The following is a 21,375-nucleotide window of genomic DNA, read 5'->3' on the forward strand; positions in this document are numbered from 1 at the left end:
TTGAGTTTTTGTAGATTTCTGATTTCTCAGCCCCAACACATAAAGGTATTTTGTATCCTCTGTGGCTGTTTGGTAGAGGTAGGAATGTGTGCCAGTCGTATATGCCAAAGAAATAAAGGATACACCTAAATAAAGGCAGTAGTTCTCAACCTGTGGGTTGTCACCCCTTTTTGGGGGTAAAACAACCCTTTCACAGGGGTTGCCTAAGACTATTGAAACAGCACATTTACGTTATGAGTCATAACAGTAGCATAATTACAGTTAGGAAGTAGAATAATTTTGTGGTTGGGTCACCACAACATGAGGAATTGTATAAAGCGCTGCAGCGTTAGGAAGGTTGAGAACTGCTGCCTTAGTAGATGACCTGAATTGTCTTGAAGTCTGAAAAGCCAGAGCAGAGAGCAACACAGCTAATCTGGACAAAAGAAGAAAGTTACTTACTCCTCTTGCCTATATTGTGGCAACTGTGTGTTAATGTGGCTAGTGACTTTGGAGACTTTCCAGCTAAGTCCATAGAAAATAACATTTTAAAGTATATTTAGTTATCTTTAGTATTTGAAACCTTATAAGCCATGTGTCCAGGTACAGTGTAATTCCTGCTTACAGAAAGGAAACATTTTAAAATCAAGATTTTTCTCAAGAGCTTTCATTTTAAAGCGTGTACCTTTGTAATCATTCCCACCTCCCTCTGATCACTTTGGCTTTTGCCAGCCCTTATTTTTGCATCATAACTGTTCCATTTATATTTGAGCTCTTTGATTAATCTGTTATAGTGGATTTGGAGACGTGATTTGGTAGAAGACACTCAGAATCAGGAAACCAGTCAGTCATTGTTAATGAACTTGGTGGAGAATTGACTGCAATTCCTTTCCTTTTGCACTCACCACTTTGTGGACTGGGAAACCCAGCACAGGCCACTGCATGCACATGGCAATGCCTAACTACTCTTTACACTGTCGCTCTGGATGAGAGTGTGGGGGTAACCTACTAGTGTGCGTTTATCACATCTTGCTTTGAAGTTTGAATCTGGCAAATCATCCTCAGTCCTGTTTGCACTTTAATGTTGGTATTTTAAGCACTGACATTTAAGGAAACATGACTGTTCACCATGACATAATGATCTTTGGTGGCAAAACAAAGTGTGTGGTTCCCCAAAAGATTAAATGTTTAAATGTTGCTTGTCTTACTGAGTGAAGAATTGGTAGAAGCAAGGGAGCCAGAAAGCTAGTTTCCCTGTTAAAATGGGAGCCGTGCTCTGTCCGCACAGGAAAAAAGGATTAGGATGGCATGCAAAGTAAACTTGGTTCCCTGCACCTCTTTGAAATTACAGAAAATCTCCCTTCTGTAATGTTGTGTTTCTGCCTAGAAAAGTGCTGAGAAGCTACAATGTCTAGGACAAAGACAATGTTTTGTCTTTATTTTTTTTATACCTGGGGTACCTTTTGCTTAAGACTCCCACCCCCACCTCCCGGTGCCTCTCAGTGTTCTTCAAGCTTCTCAGGCAGACCTGTTGGGGCTTCACAGAACTGAGAGACAAGCTGTCATACTTTTGGCTAAGATGTTTGGTCTTGTCTTCTCCAAGTATTTTTAACCCAAATTGAAAGCCATGTACTAGAACACCTTTGGGCTATCAGTTGTTGGTCAGGTATAAGCTGCCGAGGCAGAGTAAAGGAGAAAGCTGCCTTGTGTATACCAACCAAACTTAATCCTGAAACACTAACTAGTTACAAACAAAACTCCTTTCTTTCTTATATTGCTTGTGTGTATCAAAGTCAGGGAGAGTCATTCCTCTGGGGTTTCTGGAGGGAGGGGCTGCTTCTATAAATGCTGAAAAGGAGAAGCAAGCGCTAGCCCTGTGTGGCTGTGGTTGTGATGTCTACAGTGCTGCTGTACAGTGTTTTGGGCTTTGCAGAGGACCATTACAAACATGTGTTCTAGCATTTTCATCTCAAAAATGGAGAGCAGAGGCCTAGACAGTGTCAGGGGTCTCAGTCCTCCTGCACTCTGTGAAGGCCCTAATGTTGAGGGCCTGGCCAGTGCAGATGGCCATGGGGGCTGTTGCTGTCTCCTGTCATGTTCCTCTTTTCCTTTTAGGTTTTTAACAAAAGCACATGCTGCTATTAGTTTAGAGCTAAGGAAGTAAGACTTAAGACATAACTCCATTCATCACATTTAGCAGGTCCCTTTTTATGCCTGCCATACAAGAGGACAATTTAGCAAGAGCCCAGAGGCTTCCCTCCAACCTGGTCTGTCTTCTGTGGAAGTATCAAATGCTTCCATATGGTGTCTCTTGAATGCAGTTGGCCTCTCCTACTAGATTGTGCGCTCCTGGAGAGCAGAGTCCCCTCTGATCATGTTTGTGTTGTCTTCCTTTCTCTTCTGACACCTAATACAGTGCCTTGCACACAGAAACAATAAATGGCTGTTGACTAACAAGCTAATCTGATTGTGTTGTTCTGTTGCTTTAGGCCGACTGTGGTGTCCTTTAATTCAGAGAAGCAGTAATGGAACAACATAATCAAAGCCTACCACTCTATTTCTTTTTCTTCAAGGCAGTTAGCTTTAGAAGTCTTCTTTTTTTTTTCATAAAACAGAAGACAATTTTATTAAAAACAAAACCTTTCAGTGATTCGCTCTGATTTTTTTTGTTTGTTTTGTTTTCCTTTTTTTTATTTTTGAATTTTATTTTTTTCTTATCAGTTACATTTTATTAACTCTGTATCCCAGCCGTGTCCCGATCCCTCATTCCTTCCCAGTCCCTCCCTAGAAGTCTTCTTTTTAAAAACTGATTTATGTAAGAGTAACTTTAACTTTCATTTGCCTGTTTAAATTGTTGTCTTGGACTTTCTGTCTGCTAACCTAGGCCTAGTCCTGGAAGCTTCTAGCCTCTGTACCATCTAATCTAGGCCTAGAATGTCTTCAACTCTGAGACTTACTGCTTAATATAGTCACCCTTTCTTATTCTTTCTGAACTCATAGCTGGCTTGTTCAACTCAGCTGTCTGGCTCAAACTCCTCTCCCAGCTGACTTATTCAATCTGGCTTCTCTTTTGGCCCCTGAATTGCTGTGCTTGGCCTGAAACTAACTCCAGTAATCTTTTCTAGTCTTCTGGCTCCTTCTCATTCTCTGGCTTGTTCTGTTTTCACCCGAGTTCTCACTCTGTAACCTGTCTCTCTATTACATCCCCGTAAAACTGCCTCTTTTTTTTTTTTTTTTTTCTATGTTGCTACCTTAAGTAGCTTCCCTATTCTGTCAAATCCTAGTTGTATCCTATTATGTCAAATCTCTGATTCATCACATTTTCTGCCACTCAATTAGACATCACTTTCAAACATGGGTGCTTCCTTCTACAAATTAACTTTACCTTCATTGTTTGGGATTAAAGGCAAGTACCACCCCACCTGGACCTAAGCTATTCTTTACTCTCTACCAGGCTGGCCCTGGCTTTGAACTCAGATCTGCTTGCCTCTGTCTCCTGGATTAAAGGCATGTTTGTATTCCAGCTGGATCACACAGACCTAGAGGGTCTTTGGATGTGATCTTTGCCAGAGTAGCCATGTTCTGCATTAAAATTCCTTTACAGATTTATTTTCATTTTACTTGTATTGGTGTGTTGCGCATGTAAGTCTGTGTGAAGGTGTTGGATCCCATGCAACTGGAGTTATAAACAGTTTTTAGCTCTCATATGGGTGCTGGGAATTGAACTCCGGTTTCTCTGGAAGAGCAGCCAATGCTCTTAAATCCACTGAGCCATTTCACCAGCCCAATAACAGTAAATCCTAGAAGTATTGTAATACCGTCTCAATTTATAAGGGAGGCTGTTTTATTGGATTAACTTCAGACTGCTGAAATTAATTTTGCTTACAAGTAACATTTTATCAAAAGTTATGAATTATCTTATACTAGGTATATTGTCTCTCTCCAATATCTTGATAAACTTGTTTTAATAATGCAGAAATAAACCGAACAGGGGTATGGCTCATTGTTAGTGCAACTTTCTGGCACGGGCAAGGCAATAGGTTCCATCCTCAGTACCAGAGAAGGGGAGAATTTGAAATTGTGTGTTTGCCATCTAGGCTCAGCAACTGGAGGTTTTGTCTTTTTTTTTTTTTTTTTTTAAGTTTTTCTTGCTTGCATGGCAGTGCACAAGTGTGCAGTGCTCTTGGAAGCCAGAGGAAGGTGTCAGATCCCCTAGAAGTGGAGTTAGAGAAACTAGTGAGTACTGAGAATCAAACATGTGTTATCCAGAACAACACTGCAGTCATCTCCCTCCTTAGCTTGCTTGTTTTATTTTTTCAGTTTTTCAAGATAGGGTTTCTCTGTGTAGCCTTGGCTGTCCTAGACTTGATTTGTAGACCAGGCTGGCTTTAAACTCACACTGATCCATCTGCCTCTGCCTCCCTGAGTGCCGGGATTAAAGGTGTGGCAGTCTTATGTGGCCTCAAAACTAATGTCTTGTCTGTGTGGTCCAGCAGGAGTTCCAGCCTCTTAGAAGGTAATCGAAGGATCGTCCTGGTGTGGTGTTAGGGAATGAACCTGGGGTTGTGCATATGTTTGGCTCTACTACCTCTACTACTGAGCTATACACACCCCAGCCCTGGTATAGATAGTAATTGTTAGACTATTCCATGGCTCTCCTAACATCTCTTCCTCTCAGCTCACTGCCCATGGCCTGTGGTATCAGCGTAGGAGACCTGACCTCATCTTCTATCTGCTAACCCTGAAACCACTTACTCTTGGCTGGCACTTGAACAAGGAGTTTATTCCCAAAGCTTGCTTCAAATTGATCAATTCTCAAAGGAAGAGAACATGGATCCAGCTGTGGTTAGGTCCCTTCTAGACCCTGATGACTGGAACTGATCTGCCCAGTGCCTGCTTATTTCAGACTGGATAGAACTGAACCTCATTAACTGCTAAGATTGCTGACCACAGAGATTGGTGGGACAAGGCTCATCCTCTGTAGCAAATCTGTGTAGACTCCCCTCCCCACAGCCTGGGAGGGATGTGGATCTTATGGACAACTTTGTGGAATCAGATCTCACCTTCCCTCTTGTTGAGGTGGAGCATGTCATTTGTCATTGCCCAGCACACCCAGTGAGAGCTCATCAGCTACCTTCCAGGTGATTGTCTCTGCTTCCAATTTTACTAAAATTACAGGTAGACATAAGGCAAGTGCTTGTATGTGTTGAGCCGCTGCCTCTGCACACTCTTAGTGCTGGGAACTAAACTCAGGGCTTCACATATGCTAGGCAAGTGCTTAACTGCTGATCCATACATTTGGACAATGTCTATAAAGGTTGTATTTTACTGCAGAGGTCAGGAGAGATGAGTTACAGGTGGTTGTGAGCCACGCCACCAAGTGGGCACTGAGAATTTAAACCTGGGTTGTCTTGAAGCACAGCCAGTGCTCTCCCAACTTGTGAACCATGTCTCTAGCTCCTCATCCCCTACTGCCCCCCCCCCCCCCTTAAAAGTGTAACTCCCTGAGCAGCCCTGCCCCGCCTGGAACTTTAGAGACTAGGATAGCCTTTATCACTCTTCAAACCATTTCAGTTTTCTTACAGGACTTCTCAATTCAGTATCTGGTAGGATACTATTAGCTGCTTTCACAGATGAGTGGCCTGGCTTTTGATAGGCTGAGGAACTTGTCTGAAGACTCTAGGAAACCCAAATCCCATGTCATTTAATTTTAATTTTTTTCCCCAGTAGCCATCTGCAGACCAAGGGAAGACTATGGTATGACTACAAACATGAGCTTAAGAGTTAGAGGTATGGTTTGAATCTCAGTTTCATGTCTGTTTCCCCTCCCCTGGGAATTAGTATCTGCCTTATAAACCTACAATATTTCTATTATAAAAAGTGTCTCATTCACAGGGACTGGAACATACTAAGTACTGTGAGTGTATTAACAGTTTGTCAGTAACTGTGTATTCCTCCTCAGTAACTAAGTAGATACACTGATACAATCAGTCCCTCAAACTCTCTTGCTCCTACTTCAAATTTGTGTCATTACAGTCTGGTCTTGTGATGGTCAAACATCAATCACTGGATTGGTACCAGGATACTATTTAACTATTTGAGGTATTAACAACAGAAATCAACCCTGTGGGGCTGAAAAGGCTGCTCAGCAGTCCGGGCATCTGTGTCCCTTGCATCGCACTCCTGGAGTTCCACTCCAGGGAGTCCACACCTTCTCTAGTTTCAGACAGCAAGGACGTACCATGCACTGGGGGCCATGTAGTTGCAGCTTTCTCTTTTCATGCAGGTCCTAATAATCAAACGGGTTATCAGGCCTGGCAATAACCACCTTTATCTGCTGAGCTATCTGAAAAATTGGTTTGAAAATCTGAAATCTTAGTTGACCCCTACTCCAAGCTGAGTCTCACAGGCATGTCTATTTAAGTACAGGTTTAGAATACAAACTTATCCATGACTGGCTGCACAATGGCCTTCAAGTACACTACAAATTGCTTCCTTAGACTCCATTCACAAACCTTAGGTCAAACTAGTCTTTTGAGATGTAACACAACAAGAATTACTTAATTACTCATTCTGTTTATTGAATTGAGAGAAGGGAATACAAAGGACTGGGCAAGTGCTGTGCACTGACATGGAAAAGGTGTAATTAAAATAAAATTTAAAAATCCCAGTAAAGCAAATCAAAGTTACTGTAATCTCAATCAAACAAAAAAATTAAAGACATTTAATATACCACACATTTATAAAATAAATGTCAACCAAAAGGTGTCTTGTAAATAATTAGTAGAACAAGTGAAAATAAATACGAGACCTGAAGTTCTTATACTTTAATGAAATAATAAAACAAAGAAATTTAAACTACTAAATATAATCTGAGAGGCAGTTAAAAAAGCAAACCCCAAAGTTTAAGAACACAGTCCTCTGGAAACATCTTATAGCAGTCCACAGTTAACTGTTTCTCCATACCAACAGCTCTGTTAGCCACATCGCACCACAATGCCATATTACTTTTCCATAGCTCAGAAATCTCCAGAATAACATCCAAGTTCTTTACATGATCTCTACAGCTTGGTTTGTAAGCACATACATGCTTTTGTGATCTAGTCCCCTCAAAACATACACACACACACACACACACACACACAAGCATACACACAGGCAGGCAGGCAAGTGCGAGCGAGCGCGCACACAAACACACTTTCAAAGAGCCAATTAACATTTCCTCCTTCTGAGCCTAAAAATGTTATGATTTAATTCTAGCATATTGATCCTGATAATGTAAATGTCTTAGGTTAAAGATGGGGCACAATTTCACTCTTATAAAAATAGACAAGTATTGACCAAACCTTAAACTCAAGGGAGGGCATGAGACTTTCCGTACAAACGATGACCTCGGGGTTCTTTCTAGAGTGTTTATGAATCAAGTTTTCTTTCTCAAACACACACGCACACAATTTTTATTAACTTCATTAACTCCAGGCTGTCTGGGTAAGTAGACAGGGATGGGTTTGTACAGCTTGTTTCTGCAACTCTAGGGCAGCTACTGTAACAATAGCTCAACACTGTAAAGTTTAGATTAAGTCCACCCTGCTTTTACAAAGTGTCTAAGTGTAAAATGCAAGTTCACTCTTTAAGTTAGCAACTGAAGCGATCTGGTATGGTTCTGGAAATGGGGGTAATGCTTTGGCCAGCAACACAAAGGAAGAGTTGCTTAAGTCTAAGTGAGACATTAAAATAAAATTGCTAGGTAAGAATATATTTTAAAAAATGGGACACAAAAGATAAAAGACAATTCTTTTTTTTCCCTCCCCATTCTTCTGCTGTAAAGTATGTACCCTTTCAAGAGATGTACGATACATTTACCCACTGGGAGGCAGAGAGTCAGTTCTTGTTTGCAGGAACCAACATCCTAAAAAAGAAAATTTCGAGATGGGGAGGGGTGGGAAAGAAGAATTTTCTATTAATGCCACAGAATGCCAGTCGAGGCAGAGCATTCCTAATCAACTACTCTTGCAGAATTACTGCTTATGTTTTCTCTAAGGAATCAGTGACAAGATTGCTCTTTGATACTTTAATTTCTTATAGTCAGAGAATTCCCTTTTTCTTCTCCCACCCAATAAAACGGGACAATTTATGGGGACATTTGCAAATAAAATTCCCTGTTTTAACTACTTACCTGGGTTACTAGAACACATTTACCTGGCCAGGAAGAGCAAGAAAGTACAGCCGGCATGAATACTAATAGAATATACCCAAATATGAAGTTTTCTCATTTTCCCCAACTAATGCCCACTCTAATTCTTTTCATCACCACCCACAAACCAACCTCAGTGATCCCCAAATCCAACACTTTACCACTAAAAACCAGTTAGAGGAAAAAGACATTTAATTTCATTCTTGCTCTAGCCCTTAATCAATGCATTAACAACAGACATTTTAAGCACATGGAATTGAGCCTACTAACCTGATTTTTGGAGCCAAAATTCTCCACTATTTTGATCTATGTGCAAAAAGTATTGGTACTTTTCAGTTTATACATTGTTTAGTATCTTGTGGTTGGCTTGAATTTTCTAAGCCTTTATGTAGTTTATCACATTGTCAGAGATTTTTACTTAGTAGCTACGGGTTAGAAAAATCCTGCCACCAGGTTCTTCCATCATAAACTCTAGATTTCTTCACCATCTTTCCCACCTTTCTACCACAATCACTTCATGGCAAATATATGAAACAGACGCTCACAGCAAGTTGGCACATTGAAGTACCAGTATATACAGGAAGCTGTCAATTTGACAGGCCTGGAAACCAAACTCCCCTAGCTGCTACGAACACCTTTGCATAGTTGTAACTCCACTTTAACAGGAGTTAAGTTCTTGTAAAATGTCCTTCACTTTCAGTGCAGTTTTACTTCCAAGTGTTTTTAACTACTTCAGAAGCACTGTGAAAACTCAGATCTAGGTGCGACTGGGTGCACTAGCAGATTGTGAGTGCCAAATTGCCCTGATGGGCACAATTTATGAGAGTGTTAACATGCCATGTAGTACAATGTAACCACATCTGTATACAGCTGTGGAGTTCTATGCCCACATTTTGTTAGTGATTGTTACTGTAGAGACTGGGTTGTATGTATTAATGGCTTCAGGGTCTATCAAAATAGGTTTTAACTGCACTGAGGTAAAGAGGAGTTGCCACTTAATTATATACAGTTATGAATGAAAATTTTTATTCAAGCTTAAAATGAAAGTAATTTTAGTCAAGAAAATAAAGTACCAGGTAAACGGTAACATATTATTTTAACTTAGAGAAGTATCAAAACAGGATTTCTTTGCTTTTCTAAAGTGGTGGTCTCTGCAAAATGAAGCTTAAAGGAATCTTTTACATACCAACTTGATTAAAAAATCTGCTATGACCTGTCATTTCCTTACTATGAGCTTTGGGAGAATGAACACTATCTTAAGGCCAAATGTGTTTTCTCCCTTTTCTTGACTTTTCACTCCCTATGGCCCCCTCCCCCCAAGAATGGAAAGATTCCTCAACACAAGCCTCTCACTTATTTTAGGGTTCTGAAGGGGGATGATCATGGTGAGAATGCTATGGACTTAGCTTGGCCTCAAGGACAAGTAGGTTACAAATTATTTTTCTTCACCAAGATCTTATGTTGGGAGAAATCCCACATCTTTTTCCAATAGCTGTGGTCACCCTGATTGTCCTCTATTGAAAAACAGGGAATTTCAAGGGAGACTGTTGGACCCAGCAGTTAAGACCCAGTTATGGGGCGTATGTAAGATACACGGCGAACATCAGGCTTACGTTAGATGTAAAGTCTTCAAAACGAGAAGACTTTTTTTCCCCCATAAAGGAAACAATCCCTTTAACTAAGAGGGGAGGGAAAGACTGTCCACAGCACCAGTTTGAATGAGGTTCAGTATGGCAACATCTGAGAAGGAATCTTCTTTAATCCAAGTATCCCTTTATGTTGGACATCAAGGGCAATTAGGAAAAATGACTCAGGTTTTTAATTCCAGTTTACATATATGTTTGTAGCCTTCTGAATTCTTCTAAGATTCAACTACACTATAAATCCCCAAGTGGTCTCTCTTCTGATTGCTAATTTTGCTAGATCACACCAAAATGACTCCCAAGTCCAAAAGAACTTGGAACAAGCTTTCTTGAAAACCTGGACTGACGGCTGATGTACTTCTTCAATATCAGCTACTGATGTTCCTTCGGGAATAAAATAAAAAAGGGAACCTTCAAAGTATCTCTCTGGCTTTCCTGTGCCACGTCCTTGTGAGCACTGTCTGGCCATGCCGTGTCTCTGGTGGCACTCCACAAGAGCATCATTACACTGCGTATCTGAGTCACAGAGGAAGCTGTTTTCCAAGCTGGTTTAGATTCCAAGTGTATACAAATGAAGTCACTTTAATCCTATAAATACTTCTTAATTTATTTTTAAAAAATTGTGCTGTTAACCCTTTTACGGGGCAACAAGCTTTGTGAAAAGTACAAAACTTTTTGTCAAATGTAATATTGAGAGTGCTTTTGACATAGTTCACTGGTTTATCATCTGATCAGTATATACTGCGCAACGGGCAAGGCTAGAATCCATGAACCAAGCTGCAAAGATCTCAAGCTAAATAAGGCGGAAAGATTTGGAGAAACAAAAGAAAATTCTTTCCTGTCCAATGTATACTCTTCAGACTAATGAACTCTTCCTATCAAGCCTTCTAAACTGTTAAATAAAGTTTCCAAACAAGCATTTGAACTTCATTACACAGAAGAGCAACAAGAATGGTATCCCACCAGACAAAAGGCAGGAGGAAAAAATATATATACTGAGTTCAATGGGTAAGCCTGAATGTAGCACAGTTCTTCACAACCGATGGGGAATAATTCAACATGGTGTCCAACAACGTTCTAACGACGTGCTTCATCAACTGGTTACTATGAAGCAAGGTGTAAATGTTTGGCCCCAATCGGGCTTCAGAAATGGTTCTTTTTTCATGACGAGCATGTCTGTCCAGCTATCAATCATGTTTGTTTGCACCAAATCCCAAGCCATTAAAATACGACTAATTTTAAGTTAAACAGAAGTCGTCTGCTCCAAATTCGCCATCAACTATCCATGCTACTGCATTCCTCTGAATGAAGACAAGATGAAATGTGTATAGAGAGAAAGAAAGGGAGGGAAAGAAAAAAAAAAAAGATACCAGTTAGAAAGTTTCAAAATCCGCATCAAGAAATAACAGCAGAATAAGTAACAATAAACAAATTCTTGATACTTTCATAATCATTAAACAATGTGTCCCCCTAAGTTTTTAGGTTCTATATTAAATGTAACCTCATGATTATTTCTCATGAATGGAGAAAAAGGAATGAATAATTGTTAGAATCTCCTATTTCTATTTTAAAATTTTTTTTCTTCTTCTTTTTCAGGGTAGGGTAATTGAGACAGGGTCTCGCTGGATAGCTAGCTCTGGCTGGCCTGGCACTCACTACGGAGATCATGCTTGTATTGAGCTCACAGAGATCTATCAGCTCTTTGCCTCCTGAGTGCTGGGATTAAAGGCATGCTTGACAGAGATCCCTATTTTTAAAATTAACTATGAGATAGGTAATTAGAAAAAGAAAAATCCTTGGTAGTTTACAGCAAAAAAGAAAACTCTGGTTGTAAAAGGGGGAGGCCCACATTCTAACTGTCCTCAACTCCTCCAGCCACTGAAGCTCCAAGTCCACCATACCATCCAGGTCTATTTGGGAGCAATGAATGACCTTTATTAAGATATAGTTCACATACCATAAAAATAAATTCACTTAAAATGTTTCACGGTTTTAGTATATTCATAGTTTTTACAATATCAGTATATTAATTTTGGACCAACTTCACCATCTAGTAGCAATCACAAACATCCTTATTAAAAAAAAAAACCTACTATGGACTGTATGGATTCACTTATTTTTAGACCATTTCAATATAAAATGCAATCACAGCACGTGATATGGCTGACATATTGTTGTTTCTGCATATTGTTTTAAAGGTTCATGCACCTTATATAGCATGTATGAATACTTCATCCTATTCCATTTATACACCCCCAACACACAAACAGAAACCAGAAAGTAACTAAGGCAATTAGCCTTGTAACATCACAAAAGACCAGCAACTTCTCTTTAAAATGAACTGAACTAGGAGCTACAGTGTTAAAAACAATGGCCCTCCTTGCAGAAGATACTAATTCAATCCTCAGCATGCACACGGTGGGTTCTTAAAAGTCTGTAACTCCAGCCACAGGAAACTAGACGCCTCTTCTGGCCTTTGTAGGCACCACATTTAGTACACATTCACATTCAGGCAAAACACCCATAACACAGAGAAATAAATTCATTTTATGAACTTACTGGGCTAGTAAGATGGCACCATGGGAAAAAGCACTAGTTTCTAAACTTGAAGACCTGAGTTCAATCAACAGAATCCACGTGGGGGAAGAAAACCAACTCCAGCAAGCTGTTCACTGACCTCAACATAGCAAATGCCTCTGCCACCCTCTTGCACACAATTATTAAATTATTAAATGTATATGACCTTTACATACATAGTTTTAATTATTTAAATGACATAAAGTACCTTATGTTACAGTCTTTCAACATTGTCTTTAACTCACTCATACTTTCTAAATGCCTATTCTAAACAGATATAATTTAATTAGAGAAATAGTTTCATTGTATGTGCATGAAGGCTCCAGAGGACCTCTCAAAAAGTAGTCCTTTTCTATGAAATGAAAATGACCATCTTTGTAGGGTCAGAGCTACGCTGGTGTAGCATAATCGAAGTTGCTGAATTGGGCCTGATCTTGCAAGTGAGTATTCAGTCCACCCACTGAGGTAAATTATCACATTACCTAAACTCACAAGGTACAAAGTGAACTCTTATCGCACTGTGGTGTGACACAGCACCCCTCGTAAGATGAAGCCGCTGTGGTATGACCAATACTTCTTCCAATCACATTCTGAATGACTAATGAAATATAAAACTACAAATAATTACAGACACAGATCTTGAAAGATCAGATGTTAGAGAGTGGGCTTTGAAACATAGACAGGACGACCAGAACTAAAGATTTCTGTGGTTGGTTTCCTAGGACTCTCGGGTAGTGACCCAAAAGAAAAAGGGTTCCTAAGCCCCTACTTAGTATTGTCATGCTTTTTTATTCTCATCTCTGGGGAGTTCTGTTTTGTTTTTTTGTTTGTTTTTTGAGACAGGGTTTCTCTGTATAGATTTGGCTGTCTTGGAACTGAATCTGCAGGCCAGGCTGGCCTCTGCCTTAAAGTGGTCACCACCACCCCAGCCTCATTTGTGTTTTTCGTTTTTTTAAAAAGCTAACTCTAATAAAAAACATTAGTTAAAACCCTTCAGACATTTTTTTCTTACTATATCATTCAGGTGGGAGGCTTTACAAGAGTGTTTGCTACTCTTGCAGAGGACCAGCATTTGGTTCCCAGCAGGCAAATCAAGCAGCATGGGTACGTAAGCACACACACACACACACACACATGCACACACAAGAAAAACAAAACAAAAACAAGAACTATTTAGGTGGAACACATGGAACAAAACATTCTGTAAATAAGTTATTTCCTTCTAAACGAGACATTTTTACTTTTTCTCTTTGAGGGAAAAAAAGATATTTACATAAAATTTATTACTTCTCTCTAGTACTATTATATTTAATCAAGAATTTGTCCTCATCTGTTAGCTTTATGCCTTTCTTCATCTTCAAGTATCAAGGTGGTGGGAAAAACCTTCCAGACCTAGACTTGCCGAAATGGCAGCATTCAACAAGTTAACGAGGTCTGCCATATTTTGGTTCCTTCCCTATAAAATGAAAATAAAAATGTTTCTCTTACAAGACCATGAACATACGTGAGAGCAAATATACTCTTGAGCATGCTACTTGGCACATAGGCAGCATAGGAAATTTCAGTTTCTTCCTCTTTTCCTCACCATCACAGTTCATGTTAGTATGCTATACAGTGCTAACATATTAGGAAAACCCCAAAGTGATGATCATTAAAACTAAAGTTTCTCAAATTTTATACATCGGTTAGTTCTCATGTATATAAAATGTTTCATGTAATATCACATTTACACAGCATGATGAAACAAACGTTTTAATAAGATTTGTATGTACATGCATACAAGTGCACGCACGCAGGTAGTAAGATATGCGGAGGTCAGGAGACAACCTTGGGTGTCAGTCCCTGCCTCACAGCTCAAGAAAAAAAGCTTTTCTCAGCTCTTGCTCTCTGCTGCCCACGCTGGTTAGCTGACCTGACAGAGTCTGGGATTCTATGTGTTTACCTCCCATGTGACAACAGAGGAAAGGGATCAGAGATTCACTGCTATAGTCCCGCACTACAGGGGTTCTGGGGTCCAAACTAAGTCTGCACATCTATGTGGGAAGCACTGACCACTGACCCACATCTGAACCCAAAGATCTTTAAAGTAATTATTACTATAGCTAACTTGATGCAAATGAGGTAGCAGTCTATCTTACTTGCTTCACTGCCTCTCCAAACTCAAAAATAAAAACCTAATCCTAGATCTTTAAAATTCTTTCTATAAAGTGAGATAGAAGAAATTAACAAAACAAAACAAAAAAAGATGTCATATTCTATTTAAATTGTTATGTACGAGTTCTGTTAACTCTGCAATGTTTTATCTGGAGAAAACAAGGACTGTTACGTGGCCTTACCTTCAATATTCTGGTGGTCTATAAAAGGTGCTGGTCCCCATATTCTAACAGTGCCATCATCTGAGGCACTGGCCATCATGGATGGAATCTGTGGGTTCCAGCTAACACAATTCACTGTGCGCGTGTGCCCTGTCAGCTCTGCAATTGGCAGTTCGCTACGTTTGTGCCAGATGTAAACCTTGTGATCTGAATGTAAAGCAATTCAGAGAAATGTTAGAAAGCTGTGTTATTAATAAAATCACTGACCATAAACACAGGATTCTTCAACAGTACAACTTACAGGGATAAAAAAAATAAAATAAAATATGGATAGTTTAATACATTTTTTGTAGAGCTATGTTAATAAATTATACTTTTTTTTTTTCTGTTCAAAGTAACTAGCTCTAAAACCACAAAAACATCTATTTGCAATAGCCTGTCCATACATTGCTAACGAATAGTTAAAAACTGGGGCAAGATGGCTCAGCAGTTAAGAGTGCTTACTGCTCTTGTAGAGGACCAGAGTTCGAGTCCCAAGCACCTATGTAAGGTGGCTCCTCTTCTGGCCTCTGCACTCACATTCATGCATGCATACACAGACATACACAAAAACACAAGGCAAAAAAATAATTGTAACGAAGATGTTTGAACAGAGATGATAATACATTCTGTGGAGATATTAGGTGACAGAAAGAAACATAAACAAAAAAACCCAAAAAACCAAGGCATCCAAACTGAAAAACAGCAAATAATGAAAACTTTTATTGAATGAAAACTCGTATAAAACCTTTATTGGGAGCTTACAAAGTACTAAATATTTCGTATGTGAAATGAAATCCTCACCATGCTACGAGGTGGTACTATGCTTCTCCCATGCTGCACAGACGCTGACTGAAGTCCAGCCAACTCTTCTGATCTACAGTGCAGTTAGGCCTCCTAACTGTGGCCCTGCTAGGGACTACTGCAGACAACCACCTTCTGTCTGTACTGCGTATATACTTTCCAGAAGATGATAAGCTCTTAAACTGATCATAAAAGTTAAATCCATCTCAGCTCAGGGATACACAAATTAGTAGATGATGGTCTAAGCTAGAGCAGAATTCCAGGCTAAAGCAGCTGCTTACTATGACAATTTATCGGTCAACCAAGGGCTCAGTGTGCTGCCTCTGCATATGAAGTGCTGGAACCAATGCGCACCACCACGCCTGCCCATTAGCTGTATGTCAACAAAAGAACACAGGTTTGGAAAAGTATGATGACAGATATACAGCTTTGATTCCAGAACATGGAGGTGGGAAGATTTCTGTGAGTTCTGGTTCATGTGAACACATGTTCAAGAAGAATATTTACTGATGAGGCAGCAAAAGCAGGATATGTGGCCGTCAAAGTCGGAACTTGGTATGCTGTAGGATGAGCACGTCCCGCCAAGTATATTGCTTATCTAAAAACAGTAGTTCTTCCTTTTTTCTTTCTTGGAAACACTGTCTCATGTAGCCCAAGCAGTCTCAAACTCACCACTAGCAGAGGATGACCATGAACTTCTGACCTCCTGCCTGTACCTAGTGCTGTGATTACAGGTGTGAGACATGAGAACGGTTTGTGTGTGAGGTTCACTTTTGTATGCTGGCAAGTACAACACCAACTGAGCCGTATCCTCAAGTCCCTCCCTTTTCCTATATAATGTTGGGGGGTTCTGATATAATGTCTCCCCCGCCCTCGCCCCTCTGGGTAAGCCCTGGCTCTCCTGAAACTCACTCTGTAGACCAGGCTGATCTTAAACTCATGGAAATCTGCCTGCCTCTGCCTCCACCTTCAAAATGCTAGGGGTTCAAGGCATGAGCCACTACAATCAGCAAACCTGTTACCAATCTTTAAAAACTATCAGTCCCACGGAAAAAAAAGCCTTATAAGGGCTCAGCCACTGAACAATAAGCAGCTTGAGGCCCTGGAATACATACCAACAACACAAAGGAAAATAAACAAGCAACCAAAAACAAAAACAACAAAATAACAAAAACATCAAGGATTCAAGCCACTCCCCAAAAGGTAGTATTAAGAATGTACTGGATAATCAACCAAAATATTTAATCTCATATCTATACATACTGAGAAACATGGCTACCATGAAAAACTGGGAGAGATTTACAGACCTTTAAACTTGTCAATCTATGTGAATGAATAGGTACAAAAATACTATACCTTCACTGCCACTAGCGATGAAGTCTTCATTATGGCCTCCAAAACATGAATGAATTGTATAAAACCCTTGTGTAACACCTTGATACTTCCTTACTAAAACTCTGTCTTGCAAGTCCCATAAGTGAACTCCCTATAGGAAAAAGAGAAAAAAAGGTTTTGTTGCTGTTGTTTTTTTGAGACAGGGTGACAGGGTCTCTATATAGCCTGGCTGATTCTGCTTCCTCTATGTGGCTTTTTTGTTGTTGTTGTTTTTAAAAAGACAATCTCACTGTATGCCTCAGGCTCCCCTGAAAATGATAAATCTTCCCAAATTCTTTCTTTTCTTCCTTCCTTGTCCCACCCTCACTCCCTTCTTGGTTACAAGAGCTTCTCTGTGTGGCCCTGGCTGTCTTGGAACTTGCTCTGTCGACGAGGCTGGCCGAAATTCCCCCTAGTGCTGGTGGGAAAGTGTTCACCACTACACCTGGCCTCCAAGCTCCTGAGAATAACAGGCTCATACAATGTCACTAACTTAGTAGTTTTTGTTTTGTTTTTTTAAAGGACAGAGACTATCTAGGCAAGTGGTTCAACCTCCCTAACGCTGTGTCCTTTTACTGTAGTTCGTTGTGTTGTGGTGACCTCCAACAGGAAATTATTAACTGTAATTTTGCTACTGTTATGATCGTAAAGTAACTATCTAATAGGCAGGCTATCTGATAGGTGGTCCAATGAAAGAGTCATTTGAAACCATAGGTTGAGAACCACTGATCTAGCCCCGGGGGGCTTGGACCTGCTATGAAGTAGGCTGCTCTTAAATTCACAGAAAAGCCCATCAATTTCTGGGACAAAGGCAGGGTTTACCATACCCAATCTCATAAAATTTACAAGAATTTGTTAATATTCCTTTGCCCATTAGAGCATTTCATTTCCTATTTGTGCAAACTGCTAGTATTTCAATTAACTTATAGCTAACCCCTACACATTTAAACACTAAACACACATATTTAACATTCTTACTAAAACAGAAAGAAACCTTTACTAAGCTGAATTTTTCTAAAAGTTGTAAAAAACAAACAAACAAACAAAAACAAAAAACATACCTGAGTTGCTACATTTAACAAAGCTAATCGGCCATTTTTTGAAATTGTAAATGACATAATAGGATGATCTTCCTGGACTCTGTAATCAGAAATAATTTGTCAGGAATAGCAAATGAAGAGTCAAGAACTTCAAGTTATGAGAGACTACAAAATACTATAGCTTAAATGACATTTTTGCCTTATATGTTAATCAAAATGAGTTAACAAGTACCACCTAAATACCAATTCAAATAACCAATCAAAATAAAAAACAAAAAAATTGCTTTTCTGAAAAAGCCCAAATACATACATTTTACTATAAATTACAGCCTTATTTATTTATTCATTTATTTATTTATCTATTTATTCATTTATTTATTTTTTGTGGTTTTTCAAGACAGATTTCTCTGTGTCGCCCTGGCTGTCCTAGAACTCACTTTGTAGACCAGGCTGGCCTTGAACTCAGAGATCCACCTGTCTCTGCCTCCCCAGCTCTAAGACTAAGGGGGTACACCATGATGCCTGGTTAAATTAGACAATTTCTGATGGAAACAAAATAATGGTTACATGTTTCTATCTGTAAGGTCCTCGAAGTTGTAGCCCCGGATTCTCTGGTGTGTGTCAGAAGCCAGTACAGTCTTCCCATCACTCAAGCACCATAGGCATTGCACTCTCACCCCCTCCCAGGAGTCCAAAAGATTTCCATCCAGGTCCTAAGCAGAAAAGAAATAAAATAAACAAAAACCACTGAGAAAACAGACCTGAAAGAAATGCTTGGCAATTCCTTATGAGAACAGCTCGACAAGCACCTTAACTGGTGGGGCTTTGACTACAGGTCTGTACTGGAACACTATGACATGCAAAGATGAGATATGAAAAACAAGAACTAAGAATTAATAGTTTATAACCTGCTACAATAAACAGCTATAAATTCCATAAGCGTCATCTTACTTCAAAGTAGCAACTTTCATCACCTACCCAAGGAGATATTGTAATTGGAATGTCAGTGAGCTGCCCTTGAAGGATATTAAATGACTTACCCAGAAGAGGTCTGTTGCATAGCCTATTAAAATGTGTTTTATTCCATAAAGACCAACTACAGAGTTTATCTAAATAAGCACCTAACTGAAGAGATGCAGTAAGAAAAAAAAATTACAAATAATCTGAAAACACCTATTATAACCATATGACTTTAAATGACTGAAGTATGTTGTCAGCAGTCATCACTTTTTTTTTGATAATTTGTTTAATTTTATTTTATGTACATTAGTGTGATGATATCAGATCCCTTGGAACTGCAGTTACAGACAGTTGTGAGCTGCCATATGGGTGCTGGGAATTGAACCTGAGTCCTTTGGAAGAGCAGACAGCCGTCTCTCCAGCCTGCCCCGTCATCACTTTTATTTACGGGTTAATTTTTAAAATTGTGTGCCCATGTGAGGGTGTGTGCGCATGTACATGGGTAGTTACCCACAGAAGCCAGAGAGGACATTGGATCCTCTGAAAGCAGAGTTAGAGGTAGTTGTGAGCCACTCAACACGGGAGCTGGGAAGACATCCTGGGTCCTACAGAAGGGAACTGCATGCTCAACTGCTAAGCCATCCTTTCAGCCCCAGCATTTAATGTTTTTACTTCTATGTAGTCTAGCCATCAAATTCAGCGTCCTTGTGTTTGTTGTTGTCACACACAAGGTCTCATATATCCCAGGCTAACTGTGCAGCCAAGGAGGACCTTGAACTTAGGGTCCTATTGTCTCTACCTCCCAAATGCTGGAATTATGGTGTATACCTCAATGCGCAGTTTTACTGGGCCGCGGGGAGCAAACTAGAAGCTATATACGCGAGCCAGACTTTCTTCTAACTGAGCTCAGTCCTACAGTTATTGTTTATTTCTTGAGATGGGGGTCTCACTTTTTAGTCCAGGCTGGTATGGAACTCACTACAGGCCAGCTACCCTTTAACTCTTTGCAATTCTCTTGCCTCAGCCTCCCAAGCTCAGGGATTATATGCACAGCCCACCAAGCCTGGCTAGCAGTATTTTGCTTAAGAAGGCCTAAAACCACTCAAAAGAAAATTGCTAAACTTTTCAGCCCTATAAATTAGTACCTTTGTTTTTGAGACAGGGTCTCACTATGTAGTCCTGGCTGGCCTAGAACTCAGAAATCCACTTGCCTCTGCCTCCCAAATGCTGGGATTATAGCCACCATGCCTAGCTAATTCTACACTTCTCATGAATACCTAAAATGGGAGAAAAGAAAAAGGTAACATAAATTCTATTAAATATTCATTTAAGAGAATGGTAAAACAGGTTTTCATATAACATGTGTCAAATGAATCTGCAAATTTATTTTATCTTCATCTCTGTGTGTGTGTGTGTGTGTTTTTTTTTTTTGAGATGGGTCTTGCTATATAGCTTTGGCTAGCCTATAGAATAGTAGAGATTTGTCTATCTCTACTATTCAAGTACTGTGATTTAAAGCAGATGCCACCATGCCTGACAACTGTAAATTTAAAGCAATCATTAGAAACAAAGAAATTAAAAAAACAAACAAACAAACAAACAAAAAAAAACATTTCAATGTACTTTTAAACAGGCAGATACTGACTGGCAAGAAGGCAGGGACTCAATACTTACACACTGATAAAACTGTCCACGCTGACCTCCCGTCACAAAACGTTTCCCATCTGGATTCCAGGCTACACTGGTCAAACTGTCTTCATGAGATTGGCTCATTTTTGTTCTTAATTCTCCCGTCTATAATGAAATAATACTGTAGATAAGATGTTAAGATTCCTCTCTAAGGGGTATATGTAAAGAAAGAAAAGGCTGGAAAGGAAGAGAGGGGAAGAGGAAGGAGAAGGAAAAAGGAAGGTAACGGGGGTATTTTCCTAATCAGAGAAACATAATTTGACGGCCTCACCAGAAACAAGACTATAGCACTTAAAGAAAAATTAAGAAGTTCTGATACGACGAAATAAGCTTTAATAAATTTCTCATTTCAAAAGAATTGTATTCATAAACTAACGTACTTTTTCACAATCAAGACAATGAAAAAGCCACAGCTACACACCTAAATCCTTCTAAGCTTCCCTCAGGCCAAAATTCCTTATGAATTTTATCCTAAAACTACAGTTAATGCAATAAGCAATTCTTTACGAACACAATGGGTAGTAAAACTATGCCCTTAAAACATGCTAAGGACAATTTTAATTATGCTAAATTTCATATTCAAATGTTCACAATACGGCAAGATAGGAAAAGACTACTTTTTTTCCAATATGTAACTATTTCAATTAAAAGCAGAACAAAGAAAATAAATCTCTGTACTGTTTAGCATAGCATTCTACAAAGCTTCCATTTAAGTAAGATTGTTTAGCTGCTTAAACCTCAGACATCCTCCTGTTACATGT

General features: G+C 39.5%; 1 protein-coding gene across 4 annotated transcripts in view; it reads right to left on the minus strand.

The window, feature by feature from the left end:
* Positions 1 to 6,535: 6,535 nt before the first annotated feature.
* The window catches only part of Wdr26 (WD repeat domain 26), a 44,075-nt gene continuing 29,235 nt past the window's right edge, over positions 6,536 to 21,375 (minus strand). For 2 of the 4 annotated variants that reach the window (XR_009584667.1, XR_009584666.1), the window contains exons 9-15: positions 20,600 to 20,719; positions 18,533 to 18,678; positions 17,987 to 18,065; positions 16,908 to 17,037; positions 14,730 to 14,915; positions 13,667 to 13,849; positions 6,536 to 11,117 (exon numbers count right to left, since the gene is read on the minus strand). Coding sequence is in view for 2 of the 4 variants with exons in the window: in XM_021633627.2 (XP_021489302.1) it covers positions 11,092 to 11,117; positions 14,730 to 14,915; positions 16,908 to 17,037; positions 17,987 to 18,065; positions 18,533 to 18,678; positions 20,600 to 20,719 (687 nt within the window). In the remaining 2 variants the exon portion in view is untranslated. The remainder of the gene's footprint in view (positions 11,118 to 13,666; positions 13,850 to 14,729; positions 14,916 to 16,907; positions 17,038 to 17,986; positions 18,066 to 18,532; positions 18,679 to 20,599; positions 20,720 to 21,375) is intronic. The other 2 variants (XM_021633627.2, XM_021633630.2) reach the window with 1 other exon arrangement.

This window comes from Meriones unguiculatus, chromosome 11 (assembly GCF_030254825.1).
Source record: "Meriones unguiculatus strain TT.TT164.6M chromosome 11, Bangor_MerUng_6.1, whole genome shotgun sequence".
Classification (NCBI taxonomy): domain Eukaryota; kingdom Metazoa; phylum Chordata; class Mammalia; order Rodentia; family Muridae; genus Meriones; species Meriones unguiculatus.